The sequence below is a fragment of the Falco naumanni genome, chromosome 2 (assembly GCF_017639655.2).
Source record: "Falco naumanni isolate bFalNau1 chromosome 2, bFalNau1.pat, whole genome shotgun sequence".
Taxonomy (NCBI): Eukaryota; Metazoa; Chordata; class Aves; order Falconiformes; family Falconidae; genus Falco; species Falco naumanni.
Genome location: NC_054055.1, coordinates 15,253,999 through 15,269,674, shown reverse-complemented (window position 1 = coordinate 15,269,674; position 15,676 = coordinate 15,253,999). Strand labels below are relative to the sequence as shown.

Here is a 15,676-nt window from a genome sequence, read left to right as displayed (position 1 = left end):
ATCCATAACCCTGGTGACCCCCCCCCCCCCCCCCATTTCTATACTGATCATGAGATCCCATGGTACGGCATACCCTTTTAGCTAGTTCGAGTCAGCTGTCCTGGCTGTATCTCCTCCCAATTTCCCGTGCCCCTCCAGCTCTCCTGCTGGCAAGGCCTGAGAAACCAAAAAGTCCCCAACCACACCACTGTTCCCACACCAATCCAAAACACAACCCTGTGCTAACCACCAAGAAGAAAATTAACTCTATCCCAGCTGAAAACAGGACAGTATCTTTTACAGTATCAAGTAAAGTACTTGATACTGTATCTTTTACAGTATCAGCTTATTATTGTGTTCATTCCCTTTAAAGGCAAATGGAGTTTAAAAGATCTTGTCACCAGAAGGGGATGGGATGGGGGCAGAGGCAGACCTTTTATTAAACCTTTAAAAAGATTTCTAACTCATTTTGCAAGTGAAAACAACAGAAGCCATAAAACTCTTGCAAAGGAGAGCTGTCACTGAGATTAAGCAGATCCAAACTCTGCCATCCACTTTTCATACTTCTCCAGGTCTGCAGCAGAAACAGATTTGGATATTTTCTTCAGGGCCAGCTCGAAGTCCCCCTTGGTAACCGGTAACTGAAGCTCCTCTTTAGAAAGTGCACGAATCTCTTCTGGAGTTAAGCCATTAATACGTCGTCTCATTGCCATTAAAGAGGCATCCCTGGAAACACAGGACAATGTATGGGAGCTAATTGCTAGCAGCATGTGCTGTAAGCCTATGAATTTTGATTGTATTCTCTTGCTAGAAACCACTGGCAGGAACACTTAAGAGAGCATTTATTTACCATAGAAGATGTGGTTCACATCTTTCTCAGCTTCCATGTTCCCAGATCACTACATTAATTCAAAGTAAAAAACACATTGGCATCAAAACCCATTTAAGCATATGGTAAATGTGCACAGATAATTAAAACTATAAAACTGAAAACCTTTTACAATGATTCATAGAGATGAAATTTTACAACTTCAGTGCAGGAAAGGGCAGGATGGGAGAGGAATGGCACTCAAAGACTTTTTTGTTGGTGGTTTTTGTTTTTTTTTTAAGTAGCCTGGATTTTGCACCTCCATCCTCTTAGATTTCAATCTTCCCTCTACCATGTAGCCCAAAAGGACAGTCAGCAAGTGTCTGGAGAGCAGCCCAGCTCTGTTGCCTACTCGCACATAGTGCCTGAATCCATAAAGGGCAGAGCAGGAGGCATCAGACAGTAGTGTCACATGGGCCAGCAGGGCTGAGGCCATCCGTGCCTGTGGTTCCTCATGCTCTAGCTGCTCTGTGACTCCTCCCCAGCTTGGATGCTGCCAGCATGGCCCGCTGGCACAGAGAACACTGCTCATTTCTCATACCATGGCCCACATGCAGTTTGAAATTACATTCTCTCTTTCCCCAAGTTTTTCCCAGCAAGGGATAACACAGGCCTCAGGGAGAACAGGTAATTTAACTATTGCACTGCATGACACACCCCAGGTTTTCAAAACCATAGAGTCATTTCACAATTTCAGAAAAGCAGCAGGGGAGGATAAAAAAAAAAATCCCAAGCCACGTTCTTAAAGGATCAATTTCTCTTGGCAGGGATCCTAATGTTATAAGGGGACACAGACTTCCTTCCAATAAGTTTTTTCAAATACTTATCCCTCCACCAGAAAAGACTCATTTGTCAAAAAGTGAAAGAAATCATGGGAACAGAATGGAAATAAATTCAATACTAATGCTATAAACTATCTGTATCACCCTTGCACCTAGAAGATTCATGCAGAAACTAAGACAATGCTGCACTGGGGTTGTCCAGACATAGAGCATATAGATAGATGCTTCACAGAAGTACTCTGTGAAAGGTTCCTTTGCATTACAAAATTCTAACTCTTAAACTAACGGTATTAAAAAAAAATTAAAAATCCAAACCTGTTTTGCACTACATTAACAAATGCAGACAAATGCAGTAAATGCAGCCAACATGAGATTTGCTCAGAGATTTTTTTCTCTTCAGATTTCAGAAAACTTGACTACATCTTACAGAAAGACTCCATGGTCTTTAGACTGCTCACATGACAGTTGTGCATGGTTCCAGTAAGTAGATTTGGGCCTTCAAACATAGTCAACTGTTAGCATGGCTCCAGCTGTAGTGGGATTGCCTTTTACCACATAATGCAAATGATGACTTTCTATGCAGTTTTCTTTGCAGATTAAGGAGAATGAGATACCTGCAAACATTAGTGATGTCAGCACCAGAATAGCCTTCGGTCTTCTCAGCAATTTCTTCAAGACTGATATCAGGATCCAGTTCTATTTCCCGAAGATTAATCTTAAGTAGCTTTTCTCTGCCTTTTGCTACAACATACAAATACATGTTTGAAGACTTGTGACATTAAAATCAGATATAACACAACTTAGATATTTCAGTGAAAAGTAAAACCAAAAGGGCTTAATATAAGAAAAGAGACAGTACAAATCATAGTGAAGTGAGCAATCTAATACAGTAAAGTATATGGCTAAAAGTAGTAAACCGGTATGCTGTAGAGCCATTTTCCAAAGTCATACATCATTAAAAATGTCTGTTATGTCTCAGGTGACAAAGCATTTGGTCACATACTACCCAAGGGCACAAAAGCACAATCCTACAAATGTCTGCTTCTTCTCACATCCCTTTGGATTCACTTGCTGTTCCAAGTGTTTGATTGCATATTATTCACACAGTTTCATTAGAACCACAATGAGGATTCTATTAACAGAGCTTCAGACAGTGCAAACCCCTTAACAATAGGCTGAACTTTAAGCATATGTTTAAGCACTTTACTCAGTTGGGACCCAAGAAAGCTGCTGAAGCCTGACAGAAAACAGATACATTAATACAGTAAACATATATTTACAATACAAATGTACTGGTATCACACTTTCAGACCCAGATGCAGTATGCACCCAGTGATAACCAGCTGTGTAAATCAGCATTTATGCAGCCAATTAACCATTTTTCTTGTAGAGGCGATGTGCACACATGCATTTGGGTACATATGTTAAGCAGCCTAGGCTTCTAAGAGAGAATTCACATTTGACAGCTTTAGGCCTCAGTGTTACTCAGCACAAAGGTGGTAAAGAAGATGCTTTCCTGGCTTTACTGTACAGAAAAATATACCAGCTCAGCATCTTTGTTTCCACAGCGACCAATTTTTATGACCTAGAAAAGAGGACAACCTCAACAGAAGAAGCAGCAGTAGGAAAGGTTAAGAGTCTTCAGGAAATGTCCACGCTTACGTTTTATTTATTGATGTCCCTAAATATCTTTTTTTAAACTTTGGGGAGATGGGAAATATGAAAGAAATTAGAAAGCTTCCCTCAAGCTGATTTTGTGTTCTTTGCAGAACTGTCAAGAACATGAGTTATCAATCACACACAACTGGCACTAGCTATAAAATGGGGATTTATTATTTGCAGAGCACAATGTACATATGGCACACCTGCAGAGAGCATCCTGTATCAGAGAACTCTCTTCTAATCTTTGCTATGGGGCTACAGAAGTCCTTGCAGTATTTTGAAAATGAAACATAGTAGAATACATACTTCCATCAAATTCCACAATATACAGGTGTATATATGACTATTATAACACTTTTTCAATTTAAGTGCCTGACCACATCAGATCACACAGCACATTTATAAATGCATCATTTAGACTTGCCCAGAACAGCTCAACATTCTTATTTGCAGAATAGATGCAACAGAACGCAAGACTGGAAATAAAACTGGAGTACATCTCGAATGTTGTCCAGGGGGCAATACACTGTGTCAAAACCCAGTCTGGTTTAATTAGAAACAAGAGCAAAAGCTGATAGGATTTTAGACTAATTGGTCATAAAGACAGGCATCCTTTTAGGAGCTGTTACCATCTGTAAGCCGCAAAGACAAGCTGTAGAACTATTAAGTGTCCTTATACCTGCTAAACTCAATCACAATTGCTGTCACCATGAACACGCATCTTGTTATCTGGAGTGCTCATGCAGGGAGATGAGGCATCCACTGTACCAAGAAGAAATGAAGCTATGCAAACTTCAAGTGATAGGAATCTCAAAATTAATAGGACAGGTGAATGACAGCTAGGAAAGACAATACAAACTGAGACGTCTTAGGGCAGGAAAGCAATCAGCCTGCTGCATTCTGAGTGACTCAAAGCACAGTCACAGATGCAAGCAAGCAGTGATTTACAATGAACTAAGCCTGTAAGTGAAAATTCATGGATCCACTTCTTTGCATTTGTCTGCAAGGGCACGGAGTGCATTTGCAATATTTGTGAACATGTCCAAAGGCTGCCTTTGATGATCACTCAAGGATTGACTGTTAAACATTTAAAATAATTCTAGGCTCATTAAAACTAACTCTCTTTCAAAATGTAAGAACTCATCAATGGGCTTGCAATGAAATGCCGCAGCTCTTTGTTTTTAAGCCCCCAAGCAAGTAGTCGTATTTTTTCTTTCTCTCTCTTTAAAAATAAAGCAACGCAGCCAAACAATTAACCCCTGAATTTCACTGCTCATCACAAAAACATCAAGATTCCTCTGAAATCCAACAGTCCTACCAGTAATCCTAAGGTCGTCCTGCAAAGGCCATTTTAAAGGAAAATGCTCGTAGCAAACTTACCTGTGGGCAAAGGTATATAAATTCTCTTCTCCAGTCTCCGTCGGAGAGCTTCATCAATATCCCATGGAAAATTTGTAGCAGCTAATACCATAACCATCTTGGAAGGGTCATCATTTTCCAGAGCACCATCTACCCCTGCAAGCACAACAGTTTAGAGCAATTTCACTCCACAGCTCTTATTGATTGAAACGCTTGCTAAGAAACACTGCACGAACAGACGTTGTAAAAGTCTGGACAGAGCTAAGCAACAGCTCTATATAGTCCTAGTGCCTCTCTCCAAACTTCCCATAGCTCAGGTGTGACAAGACCACCATCGTCACAGAGAGGGAGACAGTTCATTCTTTCGCTGAGTCAGGGGAAGGCTTTCTTTGATAGTGCTAATAACACAGTCATATGTGAGGGTAGCCCTACTAGTCCTACCGAAAGTGCTCCCTCTGTCAAATCTGGCCATAGAAGAAATAGGAATCACTCCCTGGCCTCTGAAATGAGGACTGCAAAGCCATTATCATTTTGGGGCAAAAGGCTGCCTACCCTGAGTTTACCACAACGAACCTGCACATTTGAGGACATTATAAATGGTAGCTACAGAATAGCTGCAATACAGAGGTAGTTACCAAACCACTGTGCCATACAGTATTCCTCAGATGGTCATCCTTGTTATGTGCACCTGTACAGAAAAGGTACTAAATCCGACTAACAGGGTAATATTAGCTACCACCACAGAATACAGCAAAATCAGATCTCACAATGGCAGTCTTCAAGCTGGAGACTCCAGCGAAGGGCAGAAATTTGCTTAAATCGCATCAAAATCAAAGATCTCTATTAAACTGCACAAATCTCCATTATCTGCTTCTCATAGAGTCTGTTGCTTAAATTTGAGTCTTCAATTTACCATCAAAATGTCCGTTTTAGAAAAAACAAAGCAGAACACCGTTTTCAGTTATCTGCCTTCAAACACTCCAAAATTACACTACTCTCAAGTTCTGCCTTATTTTTCCCCTATCCAGAAGGCCAGGTTTTCCAGATTGCTCAAGTTCTTACATTCTCACCTGTAAAGAAACAGCACCCCAGCCCCAAACTCAGATCTAAACACTTGTTACCGTCCATCTGCACAAGCAGCTCTGACTTGACTCGGCGACTCGCCTCGTGTTCATCGAACGTGCCTCTGCGGCTGCAGATGGAATCTATCTCATCAATGAAGACTGTTGTTGGAGCATAAAACCTCGCCTTTATTCAAATGAAAACATCGCTGTTAAGGCTCCAGCAGCAAGCACAGGCCCTCATCAGACCACAACCCAGTCCCACTAGACATACTACGTATCTTCCCTGCCTGTCACAAGAAAATAATTCAAGATCTTGATTTACAAACTATTTGGCGTATGCTGAATTTATACACTTTAAATTGTACTCCTTGAGTCCAGGGGTCTTTCAGTGTTGGCTGGCTTTCCTCAGCAACTGGTCTTGCAGAAGGGAAAAGGAACACAATCGCAATACAGGCACTTTTCATGTCCAGGTTTTTATGCTGGTGAAGGGTAAATATAGGGGCCAGAAGGGAGCTCAGCCTATCTTAACAGAGACAGGTTTTAACTGAGAGTATTGTAGAAGTGCAGTGAGGGTCCCAAAGAGGTGAATGACTCTTCAGTATAGGTCCACACGGGCATGTCCTTTACATACCCTGCATGATGGACCACACCCACAACTGCACTGAGAGGCTTGTGTGCATCATTCAGAACAGAGACAGAATTAAAACATGTATTGCTTCCAGAATAACAGTTCCAAATCCCTTCCAGTTTCAAATCTACTTCCTATGGGCTTGTTATAACGAAATAAGAACTGGATTTCTGTCAAGGTCACAACTCTATGTTTAGTCTCGAAAATGCTACCCTGAACATGGGTGATGTCCCACCCTCAACAACAACCCAGAAAAGGATGGAAATACAAAGATGTTTTTCTAACTGGTTGACAGGGTGTCAGTTCAATGAATTCTGTGCTTCCAGCGTGCTACTGGAGGGGCAGGAAACCAAGAGACATCCTTCCTCACCTTAGTGATCCCCAGACCACATCATCAAGGACGTACCATTTCAAACAAGAGGCGGACCAGCTTCTCAGACTCGCCTCTGTATTTAGATGTCAGGGTAGAGGAAGACACATTGAAGAATGTTGTTCCACATTCTGTAGCAACAGCTTTTGCTAGCATTGTTTTGCCAGTGCCAGGAGGACCAACCATCAGTACGCCCTGAAAGGTAAAAACAAAAGTAATGATCAACAAATAAAGAAACTGCAACTGGGACTCTACACTACATCTCAATATGATCTAAGATCTGTGTTTAAATTGTTTAATAACATAATCGTCATCAGTGGAAAACAAAAGACAAAAATCCTGCTTTTGAGAACAGCATGGAAGTGTTGTGCCATTTCTTCTTATCACTCCACTGGAGTCCAAATCACAAAAGCCAGTAACTGCTGCTGCACCTATCACCTGGTAGCAGATAACAGATTTACAGCCTTGCTCTGAATCAGAGCCTGGACTTGAATTTAGGCCTTTCCCAACTCACAAGGGGCTGCACACGCAGACGAAGTCAGTGAATTCTTTTTGTAACAAAGGCTCCTTCATGAAGGAAGCTTCACAGAAACCAAAACACTTTTGCAGAAAGTTGTGTTCCCTCAGTAGAGCATTTTTCTGTAGCAAAAGATTTTGCCAAAAAACGTTTTTGAAGTGTATGTATGGATCTGGTTGATTTTTACATTTAAGTATGTATGAGAGCATTCACTGGATAGAATGGTTTGTGACACTTAGTCCCTCCATCTCAGTACTTCTATGGCCATACTACTGCATCTTAGCAATTTCTGAATGAAACACATCCTCACCATGCTGTTGGATGGCAGAAGAGCACTGCTATCTCTATTTCACAGATAAGCAACCGTATATCATGTGGATTATCACTCAGTCCCACAAAAGCCTAATATGAACCTCAGTGATTATTCAGAAAGCTTTAAACTAGAAAACTGAACTACAATTGTTAAGTCCCAGGTTGGCATCCACATTATCAGACCGTCTTTCCATCTATGGTCTGTCTGAAAGCAAGAGTAAGGAGCACACATCTCTGCAGCTCAGCACATTTACCCATCATTATGGAAGCAGGTTTTTAGCTAGACACAGTGCTCTCAGGACCCATGTTAAGACTGTAGCACTGAAAGTCATTTATCACTCTTGATAGAATTTCTAAATACAGTTATCCTTATGGATAGTCTTTCCAACACTTTCAGCAGCAGTGCTGGAGAGGGACAACATGCTGTTCCATGCCTGCATAGCACTAGAATAGGGCACTGTGATTTTAAGCATGGCACTATGAAAATGTAGTGCTCAAGCAGCTTGGGTTTTTTTTCCCTCCCAACTACAAGATCTTATTACAGGCTAACAAGTGCTTCCTAAAGTAAAGTTGTACTGTGTTGCAAGGGTAATCAAATTAACTATAATTAGAATTGCACATCATAATGTGCTTTGCAATTAATAACTTACATAAAATGCCACAGCAATAAAATATCTGCTAAATGCAAGCCACATAGCAAATTAGATTTCATCTGTTCCTCACTAAAATTTACTTCAAAAAAGCACAAAGAATGACATGGAAGAGATCTATAAAAACAAATCAACCGGGAACGCAATTATTCAAAAATGTACTATTCAAAAGCAATCGCCTCTCTGTACTCCATTTTCCATTAATTCTTAATACCTTCATTGTCATTTAACACTTAGCTAATGCAAGCTGAACATAACATCCATCGGTAAATTAAATTAGAAACATTCACACACCATCCATACAGCTAACAGTCCAACGTCACTCCTCCTCAGACTGCCCAAGGTTTCCTAAGCTCCAGAGCAAGCAAGCGTAAAAAGTAAATGGACTCTTCTTTTTCTCCATGAACATCCAGACATATACCGTGATTTGAGTTCCTGCATAGTCATAATTGCAACTACAGCCCTGAGTGACTGGGTGAAAATTACTCAGCCTGTGATGTGCAGGTCAGAGACGACTTACTGTTCTCTCCAAGTTTCAAATGTGTTTATTTAATATTTTAAAACAAGCTGCACCTCAGTTCAAATCACACTTGACCTCTGTGTTTGACAAACTGCATTACTGCAGTACCTGGTCATACAAGGGACTAATGTCATTTTTTGGATATTTGTTTGGTCCTCCATTATTATTATGGAAGGTCAAATTCTGGTTTCAGTTACATGTACCACTCACCACCGAAACCAAAGCCCATCGCTTTACATCTCCTGTATAACTATTACAGTAAGCATTACCTTGTATGTGATACTGGTGGCATTATATATGTGCATAACAGGTGCAAAGCAGCCACACCAGGTATAAAGCTTAGAGAAAACCAAGCTCTCTGGGGATAATGACGATAGAAATGTCAGTTAAAAAAAAAAAGAAAAAGAAGAAAAAAATAACTTGGGTTCTCAGAAAAACAAAATATACATGGTTGCAAACAGAAACACACAGGATCAAGTTGCTCTTTCTCTCTGCAAACTCAGAGGCTGCCACTTACTCACCAGTTAAAATCCTTGACAAACACAAAGACTTCTTTATTCTTCCTCTAAGGCTCTGTTAATCCAAACTATTCCAATAAGAAGCTGAAATGCACCACAGGGAGTAAGTGTTTTGATGAAATCACTGCAGGGTTACTTCTTGTTGTTGTAACAATCACTAGCAGAGCAGTGGGAAGCACAGCAAGCAACCAGGCCTTCTTTGCACAAAACAGTTCAGAGAAAAAGAGTGAGCAAGCCCATGGACGCTCAGAAACCCATGGCTGCAACTACACAGCACCTGTGTTGTATCAGGGAAGACAGCTGGCTCCTGCATACAAGGCACTGTCCTCTGAATGGAGGCACAAACTGTGAGGGCTGTCTTGGGAATTATTCTCAGGAGAGTCTGAACATCCAAAAACAGATTTGGCTGCCTTTTTCCTGAATTATTGTCCTGAATGCCTAGGCTCAACAAATGCCTGCTGCCACAGTGATTACTGCAAGAAACAGTCTTCCCTTCAAAACTTCTCATCCTTGTAGCACAGTCAGAGGTCAACAGTGGGAAAAGATACATGCTGTTCTGTGTGAAAAATAAATTCAGGAGAGCTAGAGCTTCACAAGTCACCAGGGAAAAGGCTAACAATGAAGACTCTTCATGGACTTGTCAGAAATCGATTTGCATTTCAGACTGAAGAGAGGAAATAATCTCAGATTTTTTTCCATGTCTACAACCACCTAGTTTTCAGAGGCAACACTGCTCAGTAGGAAAAGATAATCTCATGCGAAGAGATGGAGACTAATTCTTTAAAAGACCAGGTGGTTGTTTCTTTAGTCACTGCCACAATACTGGGAGACAAGGCCAGTGGTACTGTGCACATTCCCTGCAGTCTGCTGAGATACCTGCCTTAAAGACCACTATGGCAACTACATCCTCTAGGCATATTAACAGGTGAAAAAAAGCAGAGCAGCTCTTCAGTTCCTTAAAAGTTTTGGAAGACTGGACAGACAGGGCCGTCATAGTCGATAATAAGGGTATGGATCAACTTTCTCTATGCCAAGAGGAAAAGAGAGTCAGCTGTTCAAAAGACACTAAAATCTCACCCATACATTTGTAACCCACGATATCCAGGCTCTGTCCAAGCTGATAGCTCAGTTAAGGTTAACTGGTAGTGACCACAAGCACTCTAAACCCCAAAGGCCATATACAGTCTGGGGCTAGGTTTGGACTGCGCCCCTGCAGCTCAGTAAAACCTCTATGAACAGCCCTCAGGTAGCCAGCTCCCAGCTCCTGCTGTCAGCTCCCTCTTTTTCTGACTTCCCCTCTTTAATGTTTGTAGACAGAAGCCCCAAGAATGACAAGCCTTCCACTCATCAGTTCCGGCAGGGCTTTGTTCTGTAAATAAGCAGAATAATGGGGATCTAGGACTGGCTCAGGCTGGAGGAGGACAGCTTTGAGTGTCAGACCTAAGTATAAGCCAGGGAAGTACAAGGACCAAGCAGGAAAAGACAGGGCAAGCATTAGTAACGTAAGATCCGATACATGCTGCTAAACCAGCATACTAAACACAGAAACTACTCACATCCACAGCATTCTTTATACATGCCATTGCCTTGCAGACTCAGAATAACAATTTGCAACAGTCTCTTTTCCCCAGTAATCCCTCTCAGCAACCAGAAAGACCTTTTGTGTTGTGACTAGTTATTCCCAAAACAAGTGCAAATCCATCCCACAACAAAAGCATGATACACAGAAATACTCAGCAATCTCCCCCCTCTTCCACCTTTTCAGCTCTAAGCAAGGTCCAGATTGAGCTCACCTCTGACCCATCAGCCAGGCCAGCTCAGTCCTATATCCTTCCCGTCACCCCACTTGCAGATCATTCTCCCACTTCAAATTTCTCCCACTCCAGCAGTAACTATGCCCAGCTGCAAGCATAACTGCAAAGCTAAATCATCACTCAGACTAGCCCCCTCTCTCCTTGCTTCCTTGCACCATCCAGCCTGCACTTTGCAGTTTGAGTGAGAGACAGCTGGCACATGCAGAATAAAACACTGCTTTCCCCCGTGAAGTGTTGAGGAGTGACCACCATGACCACTCATATGTCTCATATCAATATGAGCTGTCTATTGAGCATTTCTGCTTCTGTCAATATACCCTATATGCTTGCTTACATGTACAGGCTGACATATAAAAAGTATTATAATGTCAACAAGCTATGACTAAGTAAATACAAAAGAATTATTATTTACTGTAAAGCCCACACACACTTCCAGCTGTTTCTTTCAGTGCATTTTACATGAATCATTTTGAGAGGATTTCATCAACAAATTCCTGATTTTTCCCATTTGCCTTTTTGGCCTCCTGCAACAGGCACCCACACACACTGCAGCAGCATACATACATAACTACAACTTGCCATTTACTAACACCAAATAAATTCTCACCTTCCAAGGTCTTCTGATCCCTTTGAAAAAATCAGGCATCCACATTGGAAGAACGACAGCTTCTCTTAATAATTTCTTGGCTTCTTCCAAATCTGCTATGTCATCCCTGTGCAAGATGAAGAAACTTGTATAAGATTGCTGTACAAAAATATTTCTTCTGTTTTTATACAAGAAAAACAGAAAAGCTTTTCACTTAGTACCATCTCTTTTAGCATGTCAGTATACGCCTCATGAAAGCACCCTTATAATCCTGTGACCTAAAATTGAATCCACTTTTGGAACGTAGGGAAAAAAAGATTTTCAACTCAAGTTACCCAGAGCTGCTTAATTAAGAATTGTTTTGTACATGTGAACACCAAAGCAGTATCTTTAAAGCTCTCTGGTGTGTACTTTCATTTCAGCAGTACCTGTAACGGATGTACTGCGCATAATATCAGTTAGCAACAAAAGCTTAACTGTAACCAAATTAATAAACAGTTAAAACAAAAAGACCTTGTTTTGCCTATCTGTAGAAGATTATGATGACTCTCATTTTCAGAGTTAGAAGAAGGATAATTTCTCTTCTTCTCCACACTAGCAAAAACATTTCAGTTGAGAAAATCCTCATACCAATGTATGCTTGGATTCCTTGATACAATGTCCCTTTCGAGAGTTTCGACCATGTCTTTGTTGTAACCAGCTCCATCAAATTTTGGAATTTCCCCATCACTGACTTCCTGGGGTATTTTCTTTCCCTAGAAGTAAAAGTCATACAGTCTCATAAGGACATTATTCTGTCAACATATCCTTTACTAGCAATACATAGCAAAATTGTCTAGTTCAGCTCTGTAGAAGCCACCCAAAGGTATCAAGCTTTAACACAGCTATCTCAGCACCATGATGGCCAGCAAAACCAACATGCCCACACTCTACACGCCACAAAGAGTCCCCAGACACTTGTGGTTGCTTCTACCTCAACAGCACCATGCTTCCTTCATAGATGCAGCTCAGAGTGATAAACCCCCATCCAAGTTCCTTATGTATCACCGTGGGTGGGTGGGTGGCTGGTTTTAAAGCAGCAAACCAGACTCTCTTAATAGTGCTAAACCACTCTTTAGAAACGGACACACTTCCTGGTCAGCTGAAGGCATGAATGCAGGAACAGCCTCACAAAGCAGGCTGCTGGTCACAACTTAATTGTACATTAACTCCTAGCTGAAGACCAGAGCATCCAAAGCATATTTTGAAGATGCTGCACCTGCCACACTACCTGCCAGAGCTAAACAACTGGCACCCCATCATCACGGAAAAGGAACACAAAACATTGCCTTTGATGGGGGAAAGCCAAGGTTCTCTCTTCTTGTTTAATTAAAGGTTTCCTGCCCAACAATTTCTCCTTGCTTCAGCTGCACACTGTTTCCCTCCTCTCATTCACAGGCCAGCTCCATAAACAGTTAACATGCTTTTAAAAGGTCATATTTATTTAAAGGCTGCACCAAAAGTCCTAAAGAAGCTCCCAAGTCAATCAGGCTCCTTTGATCTTCAGTAATTTCTGCAGCATGCCAATGCTTGTTCAGCAACCAAGCCACAGGCTGCCTCTGCCCCAGATGGCCCAGACTTTCTGGTTAATACTTCCACAGTGCCGTTAAGCTTATGGGGGTGAAGTAATATTTTCCCTTCAAAGCATCAGGGCTCATGCTCCTCCTCTCCCACTTCAGAAGGAAACCGCTTCCCCTCCCAGCTCAACGACAGTCTTCAGCAGTGCCTGAAAAGCAGCTGCACTGTTTTAAAGGAGGAGGGTGTGTGGGGAGCTACTTTAGGACTCTTAACTCAGCTTCTAAACACTATCAGCAGCAGTTAAAGAATCCCAGCTGGCTGGACAAAAGCAGCCTAGGCAAAGGCAGGCTGAGAGGCAGCTGGAGACACACAAATAACCTTGCAGTAGAAAAAGAAAAAGGTAGCAATTACACCCCTCCCAGCTGCCGTTTGCCAACAAGGGAGCACAGTTTATCTTCCCACTATTTTTATTTCTTGCTTCCAACCTCTGTGTTGTGTAGTACTCGCCAATCAGTTTTTCGCAATGGAAATGAAGCTGCAAGTTGTGTTTAGACAAAAAGCTGGTGTCAAAAATGTAACGGTCTGGCATAAAAAGGAAACAGAAAAAAAAGCCCTGTAGAGTTTGGAGGATTTCAGGAGCGAGAAAATGGAATCCAAATGTAACCAGAAAAAAAGAAGGAGGGAAGGAAAAAAAAAAAAAAAAAAAAGAGACAATTAAACGAAAGGTATTCGCTTTCTGTCTTTGTTACACACTTCTATCTCTCTGCAATGGACCAGTTTTCTTAGTGCCAGAATTTCTCCACACATCTCAAAACAAATCGGAGGGTTTCTATTTTCTGGGTGAAACAGAGCTAAGGCAGGCTTTAAAAAGCAGGAGAAGGCAGAGCAGATCGCTGCAGCACACTGTGGAGGAGGCTGAGGCAGCAGCTCCGGCCCCGGCTCCCGAGCCCGGCCGGCAGATCCGCGCCCAGCGCGTTTGCTGTGCCTCATACAGGCGGTGAGCACAACAATCTGGCAATGCGGGCGGCACGGGGCCCGGCTGTGACGCTGCTCAGAGAAGCGTAAAAAAGCAGAACTAAAAGGGGAGAGAAAGGCCCGGCGGCAAGGAGGGGGCCGGCAGCACGGCGGGGCGGCCCCACCGGCAGCGGCGCCTCAGCCGCGGGGTGGCCCCGGCCCCGGTCGGCTCCTCGCCGGCTGCCTGCGGGGCTGAGCCCAGACCCGGCTGCCTGCCCCTGGGATACTGCTTTTCCTGGGACATTTTTCCTGGGACGGGTATTTTTTCTGCCCTGCGGCACGGCTTGCCAACAAAGAGAAGGAGAAGGGCGGCCAACTGGGAGATGTGCTTTCAGCATCACCAGGGCTAGCATTTTAGTGACACTGAATGTTTCAATTTTTTTTCCCGATTGCAGAATCAAAGCAAGATTTAAAGTATTTGCAGTTTTCACATGTAATAAGATTATTAACGGTGGTCCAACATGCAATCCTCAGTCAGCAGGTAAGTGAGTAGAAACTTGAAAAAATAATTTAAAAAAATGCCACCTGAGTCCAGGCAGCAGGAGTAAGCATAATTTTTCAGTCATACCCTCATGTCTTCTTGTGGTACTACTTTCCCAAAACAGCTTTAAATAAAGCTGTTGTGATGGTTTCTCTCTAAGAAGGTATGCCAACAGAGAGAGGTATACAGGACTGCAAAAGGCTGCTTCTATTCAGTGCCCTGGGCAATCCCATCATGTAAACCTTCTCCTCAGCCAAGTTCTGACTTCGACATATTTAGAAATCTGCAGGGCTTTCCACCAGGAAGAGCTGCCAGACCTGCACTGACCCACTGGAACAAAAACCTTATTTCCAAAATGAATGTACTTCTACTCTTGTACTAAGTTCATGCATTTAGTTTCAGCAGTTGTTTCATTGATGCATCCACCACCCTGATGTACTCGCAGCATGCATGTACTCTGCCTTCGTTTCCCAAACGAAGTTACTCTCTTGGAACACAAGCTGAACACAGTTACCCGTTCACTCTAGCAACCCATTTTTTTCTCCCTTCTAAATATTAACACATCTCTCTTGAGCATGGTTGTAGAAACGCATGCAAAATACTCCAGCTGCTGTTTCATCGGGGCCTCCTATAAAGGCATGGGTATCTCTTCTCTCTGTTGGTAGCACCTCAATAAACTGAGCCTGGGGTTTCATTTACACTCATTTCCATGGCTATATCATACTGCCACCTCACACTCAACCTCAGACAGATCAATCACACAGGATAACTCTGGTGGCTGCCATGACCAGAACTGGGTCCTGAAGACATCTTGCTTTCCTGCAGGCTCTTCTCACTACACACAAACACCAAAAACTGCCAGATGCACTCTCTGCTCCTTGCTGCCAGAGCCAAAGGTAGCCCCTGGCTGTGCCTTGTTCCAGCAGCCAGTCCTTCCCATCACTTCCAGGAAAAGGTGCTGTGCCCAATGAAAGTTCAGCCTGATCCGATTTCTG

At 42.5% G+C, this 15,676-nt stretch overlaps 1 protein-coding gene across 4 annotated transcripts in view; it reads right to left on the bottom strand.

Moving 5' to 3' along the window:
- Nucleotides 1-310: 310 nt before the first annotated feature.
- Nucleotides 311-15,676, bottom strand: part of KATNAL1 (katanin catalytic subunit A1 like 1) — a 37,913-nt gene continuing 22,547 nt past the window's right edge. For all 4 annotated transcript variants that reach the window (XM_040583362.1, XM_040583364.1, XM_040583363.1 and 1 more), the window contains 7 exons: nucleotides 12,260-12,384; nucleotides 11,651-11,756; nucleotides 6,749-6,907; nucleotides 5,772-5,898; nucleotides 4,672-4,806; nucleotides 2,244-2,370; nucleotides 311-705 (listed from right to left, as the gene is read on the bottom strand). In XM_040583362.1, the coding sequence (XP_040439296.1) occupies nucleotides 507-705; nucleotides 2,244-2,370; nucleotides 4,672-4,806; nucleotides 5,772-5,898; nucleotides 6,749-6,907; nucleotides 11,651-11,756; nucleotides 12,260-12,384 (978 nt within the window). In that variant the 3' untranslated portion in view covers nucleotides 311-506. The remainder of the gene's footprint in view (nucleotides 706-2,243; nucleotides 2,371-4,671; nucleotides 4,807-5,771; nucleotides 5,899-6,748; nucleotides 6,908-11,650; nucleotides 11,757-12,259; nucleotides 12,385-15,676) is intronic.